At 39.8% G+C, this 22,861-nt stretch overlaps 2 protein-coding genes across 4 annotated transcripts; both read left to right on the top strand.

Moving 5' to 3' along the window:
- The first annotated feature begins 1,672 nt into the window (after nucleotides 1–1,672).
- On the top strand, nucleotides 1,673–8,019 carry hacl1 (2-hydroxyacyl-CoA lyase 1). 2 transcript variants are annotated; one of them, XM_017426447.3, is made up of 17 exons: nucleotides 1,673–1,852; nucleotides 2,010–2,114; nucleotides 2,215–2,255; nucleotides 2,352–2,432; nucleotides 2,516–2,588; nucleotides 2,663–2,740; nucleotides 2,830–2,924; nucleotides 3,017–3,129; nucleotides 3,262–3,397; nucleotides 3,776–3,881; nucleotides 4,064–4,147; nucleotides 4,245–4,346; nucleotides 4,500–4,654; nucleotides 5,773–5,931; nucleotides 6,015–6,122; nucleotides 6,209–6,395; nucleotides 7,695–8,019. In XM_017426447.3, exons 1-17 carry the CDS (start codon nucleotides 1,802–1,804, stop codon nucleotides 7,725–7,727), a joined length of 1,707 nt encoding a protein of 568 aa, XP_017281936.1. In that variant the 5' UTR covers nucleotides 1,673–1,801; the 3' UTR covers nucleotides 7,728–8,019. The 2 variants fall into 2 exon arrangements, with proteins under 2 accessions (XP_017281936.1, XP_017281937.1); XM_017426448.3 differs by lacking the exon at nucleotides 4,245–4,346.
- Nucleotides 8,020–9,659: 1,640 nt separating this feature from the next.
- On the top strand, nucleotides 9,660–21,428 carry colq (collagen-like tail subunit (single strand of homotrimer) of asymmetric acetylcholinesterase). Of its 2 annotated transcripts, XM_017426439.3 has the most exons (17): nucleotides 9,662–9,978; nucleotides 10,476–10,585; nucleotides 11,668–11,760; nucleotides 13,064–13,108; nucleotides 13,276–13,302; nucleotides 15,042–15,113; nucleotides 15,263–15,325; nucleotides 15,415–15,441; nucleotides 15,516–15,560; nucleotides 15,635–15,670; nucleotides 15,768–15,848; nucleotides 15,950–16,046; nucleotides 16,639–16,769; nucleotides 17,375–17,494; nucleotides 17,609–17,750; nucleotides 17,855–17,957; nucleotides 19,583–21,428. In XM_017426439.3, exons 1-17 carry the CDS (start codon nucleotides 9,882–9,884, stop codon nucleotides 19,650–19,652), a joined length of 1,359 nt encoding a protein of 452 aa, XP_017281928.1. In that variant the 5' UTR covers nucleotides 9,662–9,881; the 3' UTR covers nucleotides 19,653–21,428. The 2 variants fall into 2 exon arrangements, with proteins under 2 accessions (XP_037836015.1, XP_017281928.1); XM_037980087.1 differs by lacking the exon at nucleotides 13,276–13,302 and having other exon boundaries at nucleotides 9,660–9,978.
- The last annotated feature ends 1,433 nt before the right edge of the window (nucleotides 21,429–22,861 follow it).

Below are 22,861 nucleotides of genomic sequence, written 5' to 3'. Positions count from 1 at the left end.
AGGACGGGAGGGACAGAGGAATGCACAAACACATACACTGTGTCTTAAAAAAAAAAAAATCACTCGCCGCGAGCTTGGGTGGGCAGAGAAAGAAGTAAAGCCCCCACAGGAGCCTTAAGATCCCCCCCACTACCAGAAGAGAGCAAGGAGGGGAGCAGGTGCAGCAGGCTGTCCCACACTCATCTCGACCTCATTTAGCACAAGATGTCCTTCAGCAGATGCTGGACATCAGTAACCACTGCTTTATCAACGCTGACTTATCGAGTGTGGCAAACCGAATTTGTTGGGCAGACTGCAACTGTTTAGCAGCAATAACACGCTGAAGAGGTGTGATTGAACTCCACAGAGTTAAACCAGCAGGGACCAAAAAAAAAAAAACATGGATGCATTTTTAACTCTGTTTTAACTGAGTAAAGTGACCTGAGACTGAGATATTTTCAGGGGGGTTATTATTTAGCAAGAAAAAGCCGTTTTCATTGATTAATATCCGCACACTACATCCATCAGAATGCACATGTGCATCAAGTTTGTAAGTCATGCAGGGGGGGAAGAAAATCATTTATTTTTTGATCAAAATTTTAATATACCAGTTTTAATGTCTTAAAACTTCTCTAGAAATCCGATCCGCTAATCTAATTTCAAAACCTTTGATACACGCACCACGTTATTCATTCGTTAACCAACCCTACCTTTGTACATTCACCTGTTCATTGCAGTTTAGTCTTTAAAGAATAACTTATTTGTATTCTTTTGGTTGCTTTTGATTTGTTCATTTTGTGCCTTTAGTTGTTACTGAGAGAACATGAGTTTGTAGAGGCAGCTGTGAAAGTGCACATTAGGTAAGTAAAGTACTAAGGCTTCTGTCCTCGGCTTTGTAAGAAGAAACACTGTAAACCATTGACGGGACACGCTTTGATTTTCCTTCAAGTGATAGTTTTGCTTTATTAGATTTGCTTGCTTTAAGCTAAAAAAACAAAACAACAACAAAAAAAGGAAACCACTCGATTGTTCCATGATTCAAAAACTCCCAATTTTGTCTGAAAAATATTTTAACTGGAACTCTGTACATTTGCTAGATTCACTAGAACGGAAAAGATTTTTTTTTCTTTTCTTTTCCTAACATTTTCTTGAAGAGGAATGAAACTAGCGTGTATATAGAAATTATGACTGTGAATTCAAAATTTCATTGAGTTCTTTCAGTACTGAGATTGCTGTATATTTTAAGAGAAATAAATTACTTATTTAATAATGGGCATGAGTCTTTTTTTCCCACTTTGCTGTCGGGCTTTTTGCTGTAAATATGTAACATTAGATACAAGGTTTAGATGAATTGCACAAGTTAAAAACAAATACTACTTATGATAAATTTTTTTATAAATATTTTTCACATAAAACATTTAAAATTCAAATGCAGTTTGATAATACATTTGTAGCAGTCATTAGGTAATTCAAATGTAAATAGTATTGCAAGTTAAAAGGACCATTTACTGAACATATGGTTTTTTATATATATACGTTTTAGGATTTGCAAATGCTTGTTTTAAAAATTAAGTAGATAAAGCTAAGCAAGAATTTACTGTCAGATGCGTGTGTACCCCTTTAAGACTGTGTGTATGAGGTCACGTCCAGCGACTCCAGTGATTGGTTCGTAACCCGGAAGTCTACTGAAGGGGGCGTGTTTATTCAGACAAGAGGTGAAGTTAGAAACTGCACTATCCAGACTCAATAATAACGGGTTATAGCGACAATTTATGACAATTTGTTCCAGTAATTTTAAGCTAGCAGCCTCTACAGAGAAGTCATGGAAGAAGTGACTGGCGCTCAGCTGATTGCTGAGTCTCTGAAGACCCAGGTAAGATCGCAAATCAACACAGTGCTCCAGAAAATTGTGTCAAAGTTCAAAAGTGTTCAGCTATCAGGCTCAGTAAACTTTAAAATGCCCACTCGTCTTTAAAACCCTGTTACTCTCAGCGTCACTGTGAATAAATTAAGCGTCTCTCTCCGTGCAGAAAGTAGAGTACATGTTTGGGATAGTTGGTGTTCCTGTCATCGAAGTGGCCATGGCTGCTCAGGCTGCTGGGATCAAATATGTAGGAATGCGCAACGAACAGGCGGTAAGTTGCTGCATTTGTGTTTCTCACCAACCCCACGATCTGTGACTAAAACCATTACAATGTAATGTTTATATCTAACATGTGAACCTGTCACCAACAGGCGTGTTATGCAGCATCTGCCATTGGCTACATAACAGGGAGGTAAGACCTCGGGTTAGTGAGGAGGATAATGTGAGCAGCTGCTGTGGTGCTTTGTGACTCACATGTTGCTTTCTCCTGCTGATAATCTGAATCCAGACCAGGAGCCTGCCTGGTGGTGTCTGGACCTGGACTCATTCATGCTTTGGGTGGGATGGCCAATGCCAACATGAACTGCTGGTACCACTCAAACTTTTAACCCATTTGCAGACCACATCTGCAGCGGTGATGTTGTTTATAATGTGAATGTGGCCATTGCACAGGCCTGTGATTGTTGTTGGAGGGTCCTCAGACCGAAACCAGGAAACAGCAGGAGCCTTTCAGGAGTTTCCTCAGGTGATGCAGAACTTCTTGTCAGTGTCGGCCAGGCGAGGCTTCATTGCTTTGACTCTGGTTTCTTTTGTCTACAGGTGGAGGCGTGCCGTCTGTACAGCAAGTTTTCTGCCAGGCCAAGCAGTCTGGAAGCCATTCCGTCCGTTATAGAGAAGGTCTATTATTCATCTTTATCCTGGTTTAGTTATATCTCCAGGAGATAATACACAAATGTGAGTGAGGTTGTATGTTTGGTTGCTTGTAGGCTGTCCGCACTAGCATTTATGGGCGCCCGGGGGCAGTTTATGTTGACATTGCAGGGGACATGGTAAATGCTAAAGTGGACAGGAACAAAGTCAGGTTTGTGGGGTTTTTTCTGACGTATTAATCATAGTTTCAGCTCCAGGTACTCCAGTTGTAAAACACTTAGAGAACTGATTTTTCTCCTGCAGAGAAGTGTCCTGCTGCCCTCCTCCTCCAGTGAGCTTGGCTGATCTCACTGCAGTCAACGAGGCCGTCTCTGTCTTAAAAGCAGCCAAGGCACCTTTAGTCATCGTTGGCAAAGGTAACGCAGAGCCATCTCGTTTAGAACTATTACCCCAATCAAGCTGAAAAGATCTACTTTCCATCATCACTGGTGAATGCATTTGGTATAATGGAAGAGCAACAACACTAGGAAGGATGTTGTGTTCAACAGGAGCGGCCTACAGCAGAGCGGAGGCTGCGCTGAGGGAGTTTGTGGAAATGAGCGGCTTGCCGTTTCTCCCCACCCCAATGGGGAAAGGGGTCGTACCTGACAACCACCCCAACTGTGTCGCCGCTGCCCGCTCAAGGTCAGCCACACTTTTAAATTAAGCAAGTTGAAAAAGTGAATATTCAGTACCAACATTAACTCAAACACTGAAGTCTTTGATAATATGATGGAAGAGATCCAGATTTTTCAAAAGTTATAGTATGTTTTTAAGCAAAAACTGTAAAGTTCAATAACAAAAAAAAGCTGTTGACCTTAATCATTTTCTTAAATAGTTTATACTCTGACAGAGTTTTCTACATTGTTGTCTCACACTGATCTTAAAATGAATTTATTGGCTTTTTTATATTTTATAATAGCTCTTAATGCCAGTTACATAATGGAAACAGTAGGATTTTGCATTTTTAATTTACTACCAAAAAAGTCTAAAATATCTCTATATGTTCTTGCTGTTGTGAAGAGCTCTCCTCCAGGCTGACGTTGTGCTTCTGCTTGGAGCCAGACTGAACTGGATTCTGCATTTTGGTCTGCCGCCCAGATTTAATGCTGACGTAAAGATCATCCAGGTATGTAAATGCATGAAAATGGATACTTCCAATACCTGCTGTGAAACCAGTAGTGCGTCTAAATTTCAGCATTGATCTAAACACTGTTGTGACGGTACAGTTAATGTGTTTTGTCTCTGTGGTCTGTGGGTGCTGCAGACGATCTTCTGTAGGAACCTCAAACAGTCGTCTTGTTTCTACAGGTGGACCTCTGTGCTGAGGAGATGGGCAACAACGTGAGGCCGGCTGTTGCTCTCCTGGGGGACGTTAATGCTATTATTGCTCAGGTGTGTCATAAATTGTTGAAAGATGCTCCTTGTGTTGACGTTGTTTGTGTATTTTTTTTTTTTTTCAAAGCACTTTTTATTTTTTTTTTCCCTTCAGCTCGTGATGTGTGTGCGCAAAGATGGCTGGAAATATCTCTCTAATTCAGAGTGGTGGAGCACACTGAAGGAAAAAATTGCTGATAATGCGAAAATAGCACAAGTGGGTTTAACTACCCTAATGTATATGAAAAACCTATAATCTTTTACTATAGATATTCAAGCAGCATGGTATTCATTTGAAAATATGTATTTAAGCAACTCGTGATTTATCCTGTGTCCATTTTTGAATAGTTCTCCTTGTTTTTCCTTTTAGGCTCTTTCTCTTAAAGCCACACTGCTGATGAACTACTACACAGTGTTTCACCACATTTCCCAGCTGCTGCCACGTGACTGCATCATTGTTAGCGAGGGTGCAAACACCATGGATATTGGACGCACCATGTTGAATAACTACTTGCCTCGTCACAGGCAAGGCGGAGTCTTTCAGGCCGAGATTAAAGATCCATGCCTCAGTTGTGGGGATTGTTGTTGAAAACAGCTGTATGCATAAAACTGCTGCTCCTGTAGAGAGATTTACAAAGATGAGTTAAAGTCGTGGAATTTAAGCTAACAGGGGGAACACATGAACACACCAGAGATCTGAAACAAGTGCACAAATGTTTTAAATGCAACACTTTGGTTCTGATTCCTACAAATCATCGATAACTAGATGTTCTTTGTAAGATTTGTGTCCTTGTTGCTAATGCAAACAAATAAGCATTGAAACAATGAAAAGTGTAAAATACTAATTCCAAACTAAATTTTACATCCTTAGAAATTGATTATCATGATAGTAGTGTAACACCTTCAATGCGTACATCACTTGACAGTGTTGCCCCTCTGAAAAAGAAGATAATCAGTCAGAAAAAGTTGCTTCTTCTTTAGTTCAGAGCTGCACACTTTAGAATAAACTTTAGGAAAATTAGAAAAGAAAATGGTGTTTCACTAATTTGGAAGGGTTGCATTAAACCTGGAGAGTCTTTTATGGACAGAATGAAATTGCATGTATATTGATGTAAATACGACCCATTAGCTTTTTTTGCTAAAACCTGGGTGGTTTTGGTTGGAAGTCTGCACTTTATAAACTGATTTGAACTTAACTGAATTAAAAGTGACATATAATAACCCCAGAGAAATAAAAGAGTAAAAATATAATATAAAATAAAATGTTTAAAAAAAACATAAAAATATGTTGGGAGATTGGAAAAACTAACAAATGATTTCATATGAATTAATCAAGAAAAATGAATAGAAGCTTTGAAATAAACTAGGCTCAGCTATGTGCAGGATACTATGCGCCTCCAATTAAAAACAGAAATCATTTAGGGAAAAATGTACAATTTGGAAATCTAGTGGTTACTTTTGCAAGTATGGTTTATTCATGTCGAAATATAGGCATAGACTTTTAGTGTAATGTATGTTTTGTTATAATTTCATTGATACCACTTCGTTAAACCCAATTTATTAACAACAGTTTTCACAAGAATTTTTGACGACATTTGAAGTCTTATTTTTGGATGTTGTATTGACTAAGATCTGACGTGCAGGTTGGATGCGGGCACCTTTGGAACAATGGGAGTTGGCCTTGGGTTTGCTGTCGCAGCAGCTGCCGTGGAGAGGAGCAGGAAGAAAAGCAGAAGAGTCGTCTGCGTGGAAGGAGACAGTGCCTTTGGATTTTCTGGGATGGAGGTTGAGACCATGTGCAGGTCGGTTCCACTCAGCTGGAAAAAGTTTTTTAAAAAATCAACACTTGGCCTTCAATTTACAGCAACCTCACTTTTTTTATTAGGTATAATTTACCAGTGGTCATTATTGTTGTCAATAATAATGGCATATACAGCGGAGTAGATTCTGAAACGTGGAAAGAAATGGCAAAACTTGGAGATCTGACTTCCATGTGAGTCTTATTTTGGTGAGCAGATAAATGTGTTGCATTCACTATGATGGTTGTTTCCACATTTGCAATGAGCTGTTGCCTTTCAGAGCACCTCCTGTGTCTCTCCTACCCGAGGCTCGCTACGATGAGGTCATGGCAGCGTTCGGAGGTCGAGGCTTTCTGGTGAGGACTGTGGAGGAGCTGCGCAGCGCCTTACAGCTCAGCCTGAGTGACTGGGAGAGACCCAGCCTCCTCAACGTGCTCATTGACCCTTCATCGGATAGAAAACAGCAGGTACACACAACTTTTTGTCAACATGTACATCTCAGGGTTAAACTAGTCAAAAAGAAGGAATCCAGTGAAGTTTTGTTATTGTGGAGGTATGATGCTCAGCTTCAGTGAATACAAATATCAGGAAACTTTAACATTTTTTGATATAGATGATTGAGGAAGTAAAGGATGCAAACGAAAATCTTGGCCAATGACACATTAAAAAACGTATAATTAATTAAAGCTTATTGGTTTGTTTGTTTTTTGTTTTAGATGTTTTATTAGTTTTTCCTCTAAAGTTTTCTGAGCTTATTTGTACAACAAATTGAGTGAGTTACTGTATTGGTGAAACATTTGTTGTAACATCCTAAACATTGTTAACACAAAATAGTAATTTTCATTCAAACACAAGACAAACGGGAGAGAAATACACTCCACCTTGTGGCCAAAGTTCAGAACTACAACTTTCTGTAGCCAGAGTTGCATTTGAGTCTGAATCCAAATTCCTTCCTGCTCTCAGATTTGTGATGGAAGGGAACACGTTGAATGTACGGAGCCTAATATTTCCAAAATCTAACTTTTGTTGTTTTTTTCAAGTCAAGATTATAACATCAAAAACGTTCCAGTTGTCGTTATGATTCACATCTTGCTTCAGCCCGTGCCAAATTTGATCAAAGTTGTTGATGTGAGAAGAGATGTGATGGTGATCACTGATCAGGTTGATGCAGCAAATCCTTTTGTTCGTGTGATTTTAATAGGAGTGGGCGCTGTGGATTTTATTTAATCCTGAACCTCCCACCGGTGTTCCATCACATTTGGATCTAGGGAGTTAGTTAGCTGGTCAGAACTCTATAAAGAGCTAAAGCCAGTTGTGATTAAAATCAACAACAGCATCAGATGTGCGGGGCTCTCGTCTCATCCTCGGTGCTTTGTGACTGAAATGCCATCCTGAACGTTAATCCATTCGCTCCAGGTGCTCCACTAACAATCCCTCCATCTCACACCAACCTGACCCTTCTATTTTCGGGCTCCCATAATTAGAAAGCGTAGCCCTCTTTGTTTATGTTGAATGTATCCACGCAACCCTTTGCAGACGGAGTTGAAGGTTGTTCTGAGGTCCGTGTCCAGCAGGAAGACTTGTCTCTTTGTCTGAAATGTGCTGCCTCTCGTTCTGATCTGATTCATTTTAATGTTTGTTAGTCTTAAATGTGTTAAACCAGTTCTTTGTTCCCAGTCAACAAACCTTTTGTTGGTTTGTTGGATTCTTAAATCAGCTGGTGACACAAAAGGCTAATTTTTGTTTAATTTTGTTTGTTTTTGCAGGAGTTTCCTTGGCTCACTCGCTCCAACCTCTAGACTCTAATCCTCATCCAGAACATAATATATCACAGCAACGATGACGGTTTTCTTCTGGAAACTGGAAATTATGAATCTGATTTTCTTTTTTTCTTTTTTTTTAATTGTTTCCATGAAATAACTTAATTTTTTAATGATTATTACTACATTGTAGTATTTAAATACACAATAACATGAAAACCTATTTTAAATGTATACAAAATACTTTTTGTAAATAATGATTCTGTATTTTGTAATTGTGTTCAGATGATAATTTTTTTTTTGATCAATAAAAGATAATGATTAAAAGAACCTATAGTATTCATTCATTTTTGGATGTCAGTGTGATTTTTGTTGTTGTTTCTCCAAACAAACATATGAAAAAAAACAGTTTTCAATGAACAAAATAATACAAAGACTTTTTGGTAACTTAAAGCTAATTTAAAAGGGCACAAATATTGGCAAATATTTTTGTTTTATTTTTCTGCAGTGGATTTTAGAAATTTGCAGACTTGAAACTTTTCAGAGTATCCCTCATCCTAAAATTAAGACAAATAATTTGCGATATAGCAAGATGTCACGCTCATTGTAATGGTTTTCTTGGTCGTGATAGTAGCTGAAAGTCATTCACATCAAATTGAAGCTCAATAGCAAAATATGACAGAGTTATGATCATTTTTGTGTTGGAAAATGTCAGTTATCTGCAGGGGTCCTTGTGAATTAGACGCTAGATGTGAATGTACATCCAGGGATTACTTTTTGAAAGTTTCATTAAAGTCCATCCAGTGGTTAATGAGACACTTTCCTAACAGACAAACAGGGTCGACTCCAACAATTAATGCTAAAGTTTTGAGGAAAGATTTTGTGCAATACGTAACTCTTGGAGTATTTGTTGTGAATAATTATCAGCTACAAGCATACTAAATTTTAGCACGATATCTGTAAAACTGACTGAATTATAGCAATTTTTGTGTTTTCTAAAGTCAGCTGGCTGTTGAGGCCATCTTCCATTAGATTGGCTCCAAAAGTTAATCAGCTGTAGATGTACTTCGAATGACTATTTCCTGAAATGTTCATTAAAATTTGTCCAGTGGTTCATGAGATATTTTGCTAACAGAGCATCAGAGTTAACTCCATATAGTTAATGGCAACATTTTAAGCAAAGATGTCGCTCAATCTGTTAGAACTCAGAAAATGTGTTGGGGATCAGTCTCAGTACCTGCCACACCTTATTTTAGGTCAGTATCTGTAAAGTCGACAGAGTTATGGCAATGTTCATGTTTTTTTAAGGTCTGTTGGCTGTGGCATCCATCTTAAATAAGGTTGATTCCAAAGAGCGAATCAGAGTACTTCAGTATCTTCTTTTCCAAAGATGGATTTTGCACTAATATGTACAAAAAAATGTATTTGGCAGTTGTTTTCTTTTTCTTTTTTTTTTCTTTTACACAGGAGCTGGTCAGTCTGTTGCACAGCTGACTGATGCAACTCATTCCCTTGTCCCTTTGGGATGAAGATAAAGGTGCTACAACATTACACTTTAACACTCTGCACTTTACTTAAACATAATAAACTTGCTGTAGTGCCAGAAATGGCAGCAAATAGATGTGGTCGTTATCACTGAATTGTATACTAAACTGCTCTCATATTTAAGAGCTCAAACAAACATTTATTTTGTGGGATGTTGGGGAGTAAAGCCTGAACTAAACTGATGTCACAATGCAAAGTAAAATACACGATGTATTGCTCCAAATAACTAATAAAATAAAAGACTGAGCATTGCTGCAAGATGCACAAATGCACTTTAATCATTTTCAGATATGATCCTATTTGCAGCGCAGCAGACTGTGGGTTTGTTTCCATTAAGTCCCCCCCCCCCTCCCCAGAGGAGTGGAAACAACAATAAGACCCCCTACAGTAGTAGAGATCTAATATTGGCACCAGAGGCAGCTGGCGGGCTGTCTCCTGTAATTTTAGAGCACACTGATGCGGAGGAAAGGTTTAATGGGCATTGGTCAGTGTCCCCTCTTGTGAAGGCGTAAGGGAAACCGACAGAGCGAGCGGAGAGGGAGGAGAGCAGAGGGAGAGGACGGTGGGGAGAGAAGGAGACGAAGAAGAAGGCAGAGTGTCAAGGCTGCTGAGGCTCAGACATAAAGTCAGGAAACTATCTGAGTCAGCATGACTCTTTTAACACTTGGACTCTATCTTCCACTGTGGATTTCTTGTTGCCTGGCTCAGTCCTCGTTTCCGGACAGCCTCCTTTTATTCTCAGCAGGTAGGATCATGTCATGTCCTGCATGCATGTGTCTGAGTGTCCCACTGCACCAGTGCGTGCACTGCACAGGTGTTCGGGGTCTCTCAAAGCACATAAGCCAGAATGTCTTGATTTAAGATTCACACTGGGCTCATCTCAATACGGCAGAGTTGTTTTGATTTTCTTCCTTCCCATGAGGTAGACTGGAAATGTCTCTATAAATAGTGAGAGGCACTTTCTCGTCTGTGTCCAGCTCTGGGAACTCTCTTGCGTCGGTGTCATGATTTGATATTTTGCACCTGTTTCCCCGTTGCTCATGCTGCTTGTGCATCTTCTTTAAGTTCTCAGATTTGTACAAAATGATAAGTTTTAGGGGTGGATCAAATGCATGTTCTCTCCTCATGTAATGAGCATTTCTTTTCTCATGTTCAAAATGAGGTCGCATGAGTCCAAGCAGCAAATAAACACCATGAGTTCTGCCTATCCTTGGTTCAAATCTGTGACTGCACCGTCCACAGCTTACAGACCCCAGGAGCAACAGAAGAGGTTCAGCCCATGCTGCCTACTGAGCCCACCTCCACCACCGCTGTTTCCTCCACCCCCTTCACTTTGGCGCCGCTACACACCAGTGAGTCATGTGACTTTTTATTGTGGAATATCAAGCTGTTGATATGTCCTTGAGTTATATCCATATGGCCTCTGGCTTAGTCTCTTTTGAACCCTGAGGGAGGTTATCTGCTAACAATCTGACAGCGGAACATGAAGTACTTGCTGAGAGAAATGGCTCGACAAGCCCTTTGTTTCAGCTCATAATGAATAAAAGTCCATACTGGGATCAATTTTAAATCTAAATGTTGTTTGGATAAACTGTTTAATATGGGGTTTGTATTCCTCTGCCTTTCCTTTAAAGAAACACCCTGGTGATTTTTGAAGTGATGCTCTGTCAGACAGTTATAGTAGGAGCTTATGAGCCATGATACCAGTCATAGAGTGCAGAGTATGCAGAAAAGGGCTGAAGTCTTATGAAACAGCGGCATTCAGTGTGCATGAGCGCTGCATTACCTGCTATGAAGCCTCTGCAATTAGTTTGACACCATTTGTTTAGTTTGTTGCTGTTTTCTCAACCCATCACCACTTGAGTTACCATGCGAATGTTTGTGTGACGAGCATAGAGTGTTAAATGTTCGTAGTGCTGAGGCTGCTGAGCGAATCAGTCCACCGAGAGTTGAGTAAACTTTTGGGCTGACTAGACATGCTGATCAGGCAGACCGAGACATTCGCAGCCTCAGCACCGGCGGCGAAAGTAACAGCCTGTGCTCGGCAAACATACACTCATGTGGTAACATGGACATTATTTGGTTAAAAAAATAGTGACAAACTAAACAAACGGTGTCATCCGAAAGAGTAGAAGCTTAATATTAGCTAATATTTCTTTCTTTCACATCGGTATGTTGTTTATATAAAAGGGTTGTTTTATAAGCCTAAAAATAGATAAAACAGACCCTGTTTGCCTATCATTAGCATATCAAGACTAAGACTTCTGCCCTTTTCTTCATTCTCCGTGCTCTATCACTGACGTCGCAGCTCATAAGGTACTATTGATGACTATTTAATAGAACATCACTTCAAAAATGGCCGGACTATTCCTTTAAGAAGAATTTCTCAAACCTAAGAGGGAAAAACAGTAATACGTTTGTATTTGTTTTAAAGACTGAAGGCCCGCCACATCATAATGGCGAGTCTGAGTTGGACAACGGCTGTGCTCGAGGTCCTTCTGGGCCTGCTGGACCCCCTGGACCTCAGGTAAGGTTCAGCTCAAACTTCTCATACGTCCCGGAACTAAAACCATACTCTAAATCTGGAACCTTTCTATTTTTCCATCACATCTCCTTCAGTTTGCCTCAAACAAGGAAAAAATATGTGCACGACTCATCACAAGCTGCTCTGTAAATTCTGAGGTGTTAAACATTACGACCCCTGCAGTATATTAAAGTGATAGTTCAGATTTTTTAAAAGTTCTGTGAAATGGTTATGAGCAGTTAATATTTTACTTGTTGTAGATGCTTATTTAAAAACTCATTTTGGAGAAACAAAGTTTATTTTAGACTCGACGGACAGGCCAATGATTATCTTAAAACAACTCTAGTCTCAAAGATTTCACAGCGGTTCATGCAAAAGTATTGCCGTCAGTTTCAAATTTTCACAATTATTCTTGCAGAAATATTGTGATATTACTGCAGAAAGTGCCCCAGGCTGTACTGGAAGTGTTACAGCAAGCTGCTACCACTGCTGTTTATGCTTGCAAAAAAAAACCAAAAAGAATATAAGATGGCAGCAATCCACTATGCTCTATTGAAGCAGCCATTGGCCAATCAGGATTAAACTATTGCTCCAAACTGAGGTCATTCAAAGAGCTATCTACAACAGGTAAGATATTAATTGTTTATAACCTTACCTCAGAACCCCACTTTAAAAGATTCAAAGTTTCGCTTTAACCCCCATCTCCTCTCCAACTTGATAGTTCCTGCGGCGCAGGAGATGGGGATTTCTCTGGCCCTTGCAGCACAACAGCCCATTAACGCTCTACATTTAGCTGCGACACAAATAGCCATTTTCCACTGCCTGCCAGTGTGCCACACATCCTTCTCAGAACTTGCCCGAAGAGCTATCTGCTTGGAAAGGCGAACTGTGTCGCGTAAATTCCAGGGATTACCAACACACAGTGCCCATGTGTTTGTGTTTTCAAGCCATGAAAGATTTTTAAAAAAGACATTTCGAATCTTGTGACACGACTCAGGTCTGCTGCGGCCGCACAGCCTCTCGAGTGAAAAGCAGATTTACCAGACGATTGTTGAAGCATTTGCTGTAGCTGCTCATTTCAGGCTGTTACACCACCAGTTGGACCACAGCAGCATTTCAGTATATCAAAAAGACCCACAGGGCACTTTTTAAATCAATAGGGACCAGTCAGCCTTTAGCTAATTGAAACTGCAGCTCTGCTCTCTCAGAGACTGAGATGACTCTGTGGTGGGATGTTGTGGACAATAAAACTAATTTAGATGGCTATCTGTTTGATTTATTAACAACATTTTTTTATGTTTACCAGGGTCCACCTGGATTACCTGGAATAAAAGGGCCTAAAGGAGAAAAAGTAAGTGGTTTATCTCATCCAGCTGAATTAAATTTTCTTATCTGCTTCATTTTACTTTTATAAACTGATTTATTCGACCTGTTGCACATGACTGAAAAATGCTTTTGGGAAGTACATTAAGTGACTGCTGTCCTTGTTCCTCCTCCTCCGCATTACATTGTTGTCAGGGAGAAATCGGAAGACCTGGGCAAAAGGTGAGAGTCTCCATTAATCACTCCATATTCTCCGCTGGCGTAAGTGGATTTCCTCAAAAATGAGCTACAAAGTATCCACCTGCCTGCTGGCTGGAAGTCAGAGGCCTGCCAGGGTGTGTGCAAGAAAGAAATTGTGTGCAACCTTGACAGGGAGACAGAACAGACACACAGGCAGGATGCAGGGTTCGCTGAGGTGGCCTGTTTTTATGGCAAAGAGACTCACTGTTGGTCTCCTCTGTCATGGAAGGACAACATATTGCTTCCTCATTTACAACCCCAACTCTGAAAAAGTTAAGGCATTGTGTAAAATGTAAATAAACTCTGGATGCAATGATTTGCGAATATCATAACCCCATATTTTATTTACAATGTAATATAGGAAATGTATTAAATGTTTAAACTAAAATTATAATTGGGGAAAAAATAAGGTAATTTTGAATTTGATGGTAGCAATACATCTCACAAAAGTGGGGACAGGCAAAACAAAAGGATGTAAAGTAAATGGTACAAACAAGAAACAGCTGGAGGCTTAATTTCTCAGAAGTAAAGTTGGGCAGAGGTTCACCAGTCTTTAAAAAAGAATATAAATAGAAGAAATAGAGGCACAATTTCAAAATAATGTTCTGCACTACAAATATCCCATCATCTACAATATCATCTATATCATCTGAAAATTTTAAATTCTTTTTTGAAGCCACAACCATTATGTTCTCTGTATAAAAGAGGAGAGGAACCATCTAGCCTGTTATCAGAGCACAGTTCAACAGCCTGCTTCTCTGATGGTATAGGGGTGCATTAGTGTCTCTGGCACAGGCAGCTTACACATCTGAAAAGACACCATCAATGCAGAAAAGTATACACAAGTTTTAGAACAACATGTGCTCCCATCCAGCAAGAAATCCGGCAAAGAAGACCTAGGACTGTTGAACGGCGAGAATCTTCCATCAGACGAAAACGGGACAACATTCAACAACTGGTTTCCTCTGTTCCTAAATGTTTACAAACTGGTGTTAGAAGAAGAGGGGATGTTTTGCAACGATATCATGGCCCTGTCACAATTTTTTTTTAGATGTGCTGCTGCCATCAAATTTAAAGTTACCTTTTTTTTTTAGTATAAACCTTTGGTGTGTTTACTATGTTCCATTGGAAATAACATATGAGTTTATGAGATCAGCAAATCATTGCATTCTGTTTTTATTGACATTTTACACAAAATCCGAACTTTCTTGGAACTGGGGTCATGTATGCAGCATCAGGCTTCCCTGTCAGATGGCCGTCCTTCTCTGCTTGAACGGTACAAAGAGTTGCACAGCTGTACTGAAGGACCAGGACAGTTTTTGATGAGGTAGAAGAGAAGTGACCTCCTAAATGATCTGTTGCCGTAGCGGAGCAGTAAAAGCAGCTCCTTACCGAGCAGGTTTGCAAGCACTGCAGTGCAATTTAGCTTAGTGCTTCGGCAAGATCATTAATCATTTTATTCCCAACAAGCCGGACTCCTGTTCTATATACAGCCCATCATTTAATTAAAGAGAGCAAAGTGACAGGGCTCGTTACAGCCATACCACCCCCCTCCCCACCCCTCTGCATGAGCAGCAGCAGCTGATAGATGCTGGAGTGAGACAGCTGTCGGCTAATACTGCATTTAGATTTCTCTTTTATTTTTTAAAACCCATAAAGCAAACTGGCATTTAGAGATGTAAGTACATAAATTTAAAAAAAAAGGTAACGTGTCATTTTAGGGTCGCTCGGGACCGCCTGGACCCCCAGGAAAGCAAGGAATGCCAGGATGGCCAGGACCAAATGGGGCCAAAGTGAGTAAGTCAGACCTCCTCATGTAGATAATACTAATTATGAAACTGCACGAGTGGTAAAAAGCCCTTTAAAAAAAAAAGAAAAAAAGAAATAAAATTAATCCGTAAAGAGGCAATCCACCTGTGTCTAATGTTTTCCTTTCTATCAGGGTGAGAAAGGTGACCCAGGTTTGATGGGTTTACCTGGATCCAGAGGATCAATTGGGCCGAGGGTACGCTCCACATCTGTGATCAGAAATGCTCAGATTTATTCTGTGTTGGTTTCATTGTACCTCATTCTTTTAACTGGCTCTAATTCTAGGGTTTACCTGGGTATAAAGGAGAAAAGGTAAGTCATCGCTTTGGTAACTGCTGTTCATTAGGAGCTAAAATACTGTAACTCACTGTGTTCTGCTCCATCAGGGTTCCCGAGGTGACCGTGGTGAGGCTGGACTTAAAGGAGACAAAGTAGGTAGACTGCATCAGCAGTATTTTACATTTAGTGCACTGTGTTAATACTTTCTGCTGTACTCTGTCCAAAGGGTGCAATGGGTTTCCCAGGAATGCTTGGACAAAAAGTAAGTAACTTTGTTCCTCCAGAACTGCAGCTTCTTCATGATTTGACCATTTAAATGAATGTTTTTGTTTACTAAGGTGATGTTATTTGTTGTGCAGGGTGAAATGGGTCCAAAGGGAGAACCTGGAACCTCAGGAAACAGAGGACCTACAGGCCGACCAGGAAAGAGGGGGAAACAGGTGAGAAGGTTTTCTTTGTTTTTTTCTGATTTGCATACCCTAATTATTTGCTCATATATGTTCATTTTTTTGCCTTTTTTTCTGAACATATACTACTTCAGGGGATGAAAGGAGACTTCGGAAAAATGGGTCCAATGGGACCCGCGGGCCCACAAGGACCTCCTGGCCACCCTGGACCTCCGGGGTTACCTGCCACAGGTGAATTTCATCTTGAGGATTTTGATTTTAAATCAAATTCTCAGTCAGGGTGTCAATTTATAGAAATTCCATTTTGGAGAAAAGTTAGTTTGTGTCTTTTAATTGGAGAGGAGGCAAAGTCAGCAAAAGAAAGCTCCCTTTAGATCAATGTAAGTAGTAACATCAGCAGTCGTATTTAGCACTCCAGAAATCTAATCTCTGAGTCTGAGTTGAAACATGACGCTCTTATGATGACATCATGTGGCTAAAGGGAGTTTACACATGGCAGTCCTCCCGATAGTTTTACAAATATTATGTCACCACATAATCAAAGTGGCATTAATCTTGTGTAAATTAAACTGATTGTGTTTTCTTCTTGATAGATGAATCAAATATAATGGATTTAATGACTTCTGGTATTTTTATGACCTCCTGCAGCCTGCACTTAAAATGACAATGCCTGTTAAGCCTGTTTGTTTTGCGATAATCCACTTGTGTGCACGAACCGTCCAGCTGAAACTTGTTTAAGTTTTATGTTTTAATTTATCTTTGCGAGTTCTTACAAATATAATTAGTCACTTGCTTATTGTCTTTCTGTTCTGTGTTTGTGGAGGACTGTACATGGTTGGAGCTAAAGGTGCAAGAGGACCACAAGGGCCTCCTGGAAAGTGTAGCTGCAGCTCCGTCAGTGGTTCTCCGTTTGACGATTTTGCCTCCACAGCAAACGTCCCAAAAGTACCTGTGGTGAGCAAAACCAGGTCTTACTGCAGTCAGATGTGTCATATGAACAAGAATAATGAAAAACACAAAATTAATATATGAAAGAACGTTGAGTTGAATGAGAATATTTTATATGCTCTGATACAATGTGAACTTACAGCTTTTTGTACCTATGATTTTTAGATATTTTTTAGTGTTTAGTTTATTAATAGCTTTTGAGTAAGTAAAGTGGCCAAATGATTAGTATAAAATCACAATATCTTACCTGTGGTAGAAAGCTTTTTTGTTTCCTCCTCAGTTTGGGGGAAATATAATATTTTTGATTGACGAGTTACTGGCAACTCCAAGCGCTAACATAAAGTTGTGCAATTTTTCAGATTGTGGTTATTTTAGGATGCTAGAAATCTACTTTGGTCTTGGTCCTGCTCTGTCTAGCCTTTACCTCATCAGTTTGTCAGAATTAAACTCTTATTTCTTCAAACTAAAGTCATTCAAAGAGATTCAGTATATACATCCGGTAAGATATAAACTGTCTGAAACCTTTCCACTTCAAAACTTCTAATAAACTTTGTCATGCAAAATTACTGAAAACTTCACAGTAGATTTTGTTATTTTTGTCCTTCATGTAGATATTTGTGGTGAGCAACGAGGAAGAACTGGAGCGCCTTCACACCGACAACGCTCTTGCATTCCGAAAAGACCAGAGATCTCTTTACTTCAAAGACGTTGACGGCTGGCTGCCCATCCAGGTAACTTTACCTAACTTCAACTTTCTATTCTGATTTTTTTTTTCTTTTCTGAACTTATGATACGGCCATTTTCAGATTTCTCATTTTGCTCATGATATTAAAATTCTGCAAAAGGTTTTTCCATTCCAGCTGACGCCCTTCCAGTCCATGGAAAATGCTCCGGACGACGACGGTTACTGCGGCGACGGGATAGTGCAGATCTCCAACGGGGAGGAGTGTGACGACCGAAACAGAGTTGTCACTGACGGCTGTGTCAGTAAGTCCTCAGCAAACAGATGGTCTTTAACAGTTCCTTTAGTTGGACTCTGCGGTGCACATATACCATAACCTCCACACCCTCTCTGTCTCACCTTACCATAGAGTGTAAACATGCTTACTGCGGCGACGGATATCGCTATGAAGGGGCAGAGGAGTGTGATGGAAAAGACTTTGGATATCAGACATGTAATTCATATCTTCCTGGGTAAGCTCAAACTATGTCTTCAAAACATAAATTCATGGAGGAAAAAGTCTGCCCTTTTTCAGTTCCGCAGTTTGAAGTATCAGGACATGATAAAAATGATCGGGTCTTTGCCATTTTGGCTTAAATAATGAAAAGGCAGTGTGTGGAAAAACTAAGTACATCCCATAACTCAACATCTTGTAGAACCTCCATTAGCAGCAATACCTCTCAGTAGTAATTTTCTGTATGACTTTATCAGTGTCTCACATGGTTTTGGAGCAATTTTGGCCCATTCTTCTCTACAACTTTGCTTCAGGTTTGCAGGCATTTGTTTCTGCACAGCTTTCTTCATGTCCCACCACATCAGTTCAATCAGGTTGAGGTCTGGACTTTGGCTGGACCATTGCAACACCTTGATCATTTTTTCTTTTCCAGCCGTTCTGTTTGATTTGCTGCCATGTTTGAGATCATTGTCCTGTTGCATCATGACCCGATTTGATCCCAGCTTTAGCTGTTGGGCTGATGACGCCTGGGGCCTGTGGCTTAAAACAAGCCTGAATCATCACCTCTCCACCACCATGCCTGACAGTTAACATGAGGCGTTTGTGTTTGGTTGTGTTTGGTTTTCACCCAACATAGGTGTTGTGTATTATGAGTAAACATCTCCACTTTGGTTTCATTTGTCTAAAGAACAGTTGTTACATGCTGTAGTGAATGTTTACTTTGAATGGTTCTTCTCTTTCTGTGGCCTGTAGGTGCCAGGTCCTCCTGTAGGTAAATCAGCTCAGCTGACTTTGCATTACTAATTAAAAGTGGAGCATAAAGCCTTGAGAGAAGCTGCTCACATTGACAGTCTGTGGACTGTGTTTGGGTGTTGTGTTTCTGCCAGTGTTAAGTTTTGGTGATTGTCTCTTTCTGTATTGATAGACATTAGTTGCTTATAGTGGAAAGTATTTAGGCTGACTTGTTCATTTTTTTAAATTGTAGTGCCATAAATTTTAACATTTAATCTGATAACTGAGGCCTGTTGTCTGAGATGGAGCTCTTGAACGTTTTTGGGTTTTTTTTTTTTTTTTCAATCTCTCTGAGCTCTGCACAGTCTGACCCTGGGGTGTCTTTGCTGGGACGTCCACTTCAGAGAAGTTTGACAACTTTCCTGAATGTTTTCCACTTGTGAATATTTGTTCTCTCTGTAAAAGAATGGACTCCAAATTGTTTAGAAATGACCCTCAACCCTTCCCCGATTGATGGGCAGCAACAGTTGTTTCTTTAAGATCACTGCTGACGTCTTTCCTCCTTGGCCGTCTGTTAACACACAGCTGTATGCTCCAGACAAGCAAGCTGCAAAGAAATAGAGGTGGTCAAACTTGTGGAAGCTGAGTTAATCAAGTGAATTTGATAAGCAGCTTCTGGCTGCTATGTTCCCTCTTCAGTCCTTCAGAAGATGCAAAGATGGATTTAGGGGGTTTTTGTACTCTTGAAGCTAGATTTGAAAAATTTTATAACCTGGATAACTTCATTTTTATTATCTCCTGATACATAAAACCGTAGAATTGAAAGCAGATGGACCTTCTTTTTCCCATGATTGTATTGCTGCGAGACAGAGTAATAAAACTAACCTAAGTGTGTTTCTCTCCTCATTTTAGGTCATATGGTTTCCTCAAGTGCACATCGTACTGTGTTATTGACTCCACAAACTGCAAGTACTTCACTTGACGAGGAGCTGAAAGGTGCTGCAGAATCCTCTGTGTGGTGTTTGCTTGACACACGATCGGAATATTTTCATGAGAGAACGGGAAAGAACAAAAACGCACCAAGCAAGAGACTCTGGAGGAAGAGGCAAAAAAAAATGATGTAAAAGTAACGAAAAGAGAAAACAAAACTCATGTATGTACATGCACACACACAACTTATCTGGTTTTCTGTGAAGATGCCTCCGTGTAGCAACTGTTGGTCAGGGAAGTTGAAAAACCACACACTGGAAACGTGCAGGATGACTGCGCTCTGTCTTAACAAACAGGATTTCGACAGGCCTTCTCACCGTGACGGACTGGAACCAACATCTGAAAGCAACAGCTGTGCGACGGCCGTGCAGATTTAATAGCCAGTGCAAAATGTTGCAAAAAAAAAAAAGGACCCAATTACTGTTAAGAAAGAGGCGCAGTAGAACATCTCTCTAGTTGTTCTACTGCAGCATGAATGACGGTGAATAGCACTTGCATGAAGCTGGGATGGCTAACAACAGCCGCTTTACTGTTTCTTGTCACGACAAGTTTTCTACTGTACTCTCAGTATCATATCAATAAGTTATGGTGTAAAACTAGACTTGCAATCTTTGAACAAGACTGTTACTGTAAAAACCGAGGCCAAGCTTGAAGCCTTTTCTGGTTCTAAATGGTCACAAGTTGGCTTGTAGCATATACAAAACTTAACAGGTACATTCAGTCTGGACATAATTTCAGAAGTCCAAAAAACTTCTCAGGAACTGACAGGCAACACAGCTCCAGTCAGCACCTTTTTTCCACACATGCCTCACGACTGTTCATGTAGAAGATTTAAAAAAAAAAATTAAAAATAAAAATGGCTCTGACTGTACACCGAGGCACAACGGGTGATTGAAACAAAAGCTTTAACACGTGCAGCCCTGACCTTCCATGTGCTTTAACGATCAAATGAAATATGTGAAGGCTTGAAACTGTTAATGCTCTTAATTTCCTCGTTGCACAGAAACAGCTGGACCTTTCTGTAGCTGCTAGAAGGGGAAGGAGTTAAGATTCCAGTCTGTTCTAAGGTCATTACTGTATTTAATACCTCTATACTCAGTATTTCTGTCTTATTAATCAACAGAGAAACTCATCAGTATCCTTAACAGTGTAGCTGTAGTTGTCTGTGTGCTGAAAATGACTGTGCCGACATAAGCTGACGTTTTTTTTCCATAAGCTATCGTACGAATCGCAGTGCCAAGGAAGACCTTTTCTCTTTTATGTCCGTTATAAAACGATGCTATTAAAAAGGAAACTAAAGACTGTTAATGTTATTGTGTCTGCATGTTTGTGAGGAGCTGCTAAATGGGTGTGAAACTCTTCCAATTTGTCAAAGGTCATTTTGTAAATCATTGTTGCATTCATCAGCATAGCAGGTGTCTTAAAAAAAAAAAGTTGTGTCCAGAGTGTAGCAATGTACTGTACGTGTGACAAACCTTCTCATGATGAACTGTGCCATGCACAAAGCTGAAATACTGTTAAGACTGTGTGTTGGATGTCGTGTCTGTGCCGCTCTGCTGAATCCAATACCGTGTGTATGCACAACAACGCTGAATCGTGCATGTGTTAACGTACTGTACTGTAAGGCTTTATGGAGTATGTTATGCACTGTGACTAGGATGGTTAACGATTGTATTGTTTCATTACTCGGATATGATTTTTATGATTTTAATGTAGTTGTGAACAATTTGGAAAAAAAAAGGTAAATAAAATGAGATTTTCAATTCTTCAAATGTTTCGTGGTGAGAACAGGAGACAGTGGTGGAAAACGTTGATTGAAAGAAGAAAAAAAAGACGCCATCGGGAGCTTACTTCAAAGTGCTGTTTTAGACCTAATGGCGAATCCTCACATCTCAGCTATGGAAATCTTGTTTTAGGCTTCTCATCCTTTCCTAGAGCCTCTCGGAGCTGAGTCCGTGTTCGGAGTCCAGGTGAGGCAACAAAAGTTGTGAACGGGCAGCCAGCCAGCTGTGCGACTCAGATGTTTGAGGCTGGATGTGACTGTGTGAGTACATTAGGCTGTATTCCCTTTCCAAATCAAATCATCACAATTTGTCTGCGAGGATGCTTCAGTAAAAGCTTTCCTTGGTGCACTTGCCCCATCAAGTGCATTCTCCCTGATCAGGCAAACAAGTTTGAAGCCCAGATGTCTCCATATAGCACTAATTGTCATTGAAAGAGACACAATCTGATTCTTGGGACTACGTAATAAAAACAAAATTCATTCGCAAACTAATACCTTAAGGCAATAGTTCTGGGTTTTTTCTTTAAAGTGGGATTCTGGGGAAAAGTTAGAAACATTATCTTACCTGTTGGAGACAGCATCAGTTTGGTGAAAGAGTTTTAGTCTGAATAGACATGGCTCTCCTCAGACGAGCCATTAGCTTGAACTAAACTCTATTTTTCCAAACTGATTTCGTTCAAACTCCATTTTTAAAGATCTCAGCTATCCTCTTGAGAGTAACATTAACACTTTCTCACTCTAATTTACTCCCTATGGAAAGACGTAAAGCTGGATCTGTCTAATGTTCCTTCCTGGGACCAAAGAGTCAATCCCAGCAAACGTATTTTGAGGGACGACTCCTTTACTAAAAAATAAGCCAAGAGAAAAGATTAGTGAAGATGCTATTTTATGGGAACTTGAAACAAAGGGGAGTGAGAAGTTATTTTCACATGATGATTTGAATTAGAAACATTTAATGCTCATCAGACTGTGCAGCTATAGTTAAACGCTGTTGTCACACGTCTTATCTAACACTTGTTTAAAAAGAGGGCTCTGATACAAAAAATAATTACATATGTTTGATAAATGCCAGCACCTCGTCTGTCTTTAACATTTGTTTTCAGGTTGGTAGGACTAAGACGTGAAAAGAAAAAATAATGCATAGAGGGGACGGCTAGCTATACTGACAAAAAGAAATATGGAGTTTGTGAAAACCCACATTTTATATATATACAAGTTCTTTTACTAGCTAATCTCAGTAAAAACGAGGTGAGAGGACAGAAAAACATGGCGCCTCTTGTGACACAGATGTCTTTGCCGTCATCAAAATTAACTCTAAATTTACTTATTTTTCAACTGAACTGCATAAAATGTTTTTAGAATTTGAAAACCACCTCGATTACTATTTAGAACCCACTTCACTTAATGGACTTGGATTT

Source organism: Kryptolebias marmoratus, linkage group LG16, assembly GCF_001649575.2.
Source record: "Kryptolebias marmoratus isolate JLee-2015 linkage group LG16, ASM164957v2, whole genome shotgun sequence".
Taxonomy (NCBI): Eukaryota; Metazoa; Chordata; class Actinopteri; order Cyprinodontiformes; family Rivulidae; genus Kryptolebias; species Kryptolebias marmoratus.
Note: the sequence above shows the minus strand (reverse complement) of the source record. Positions and strands in the feature narration are given on the sequence as shown.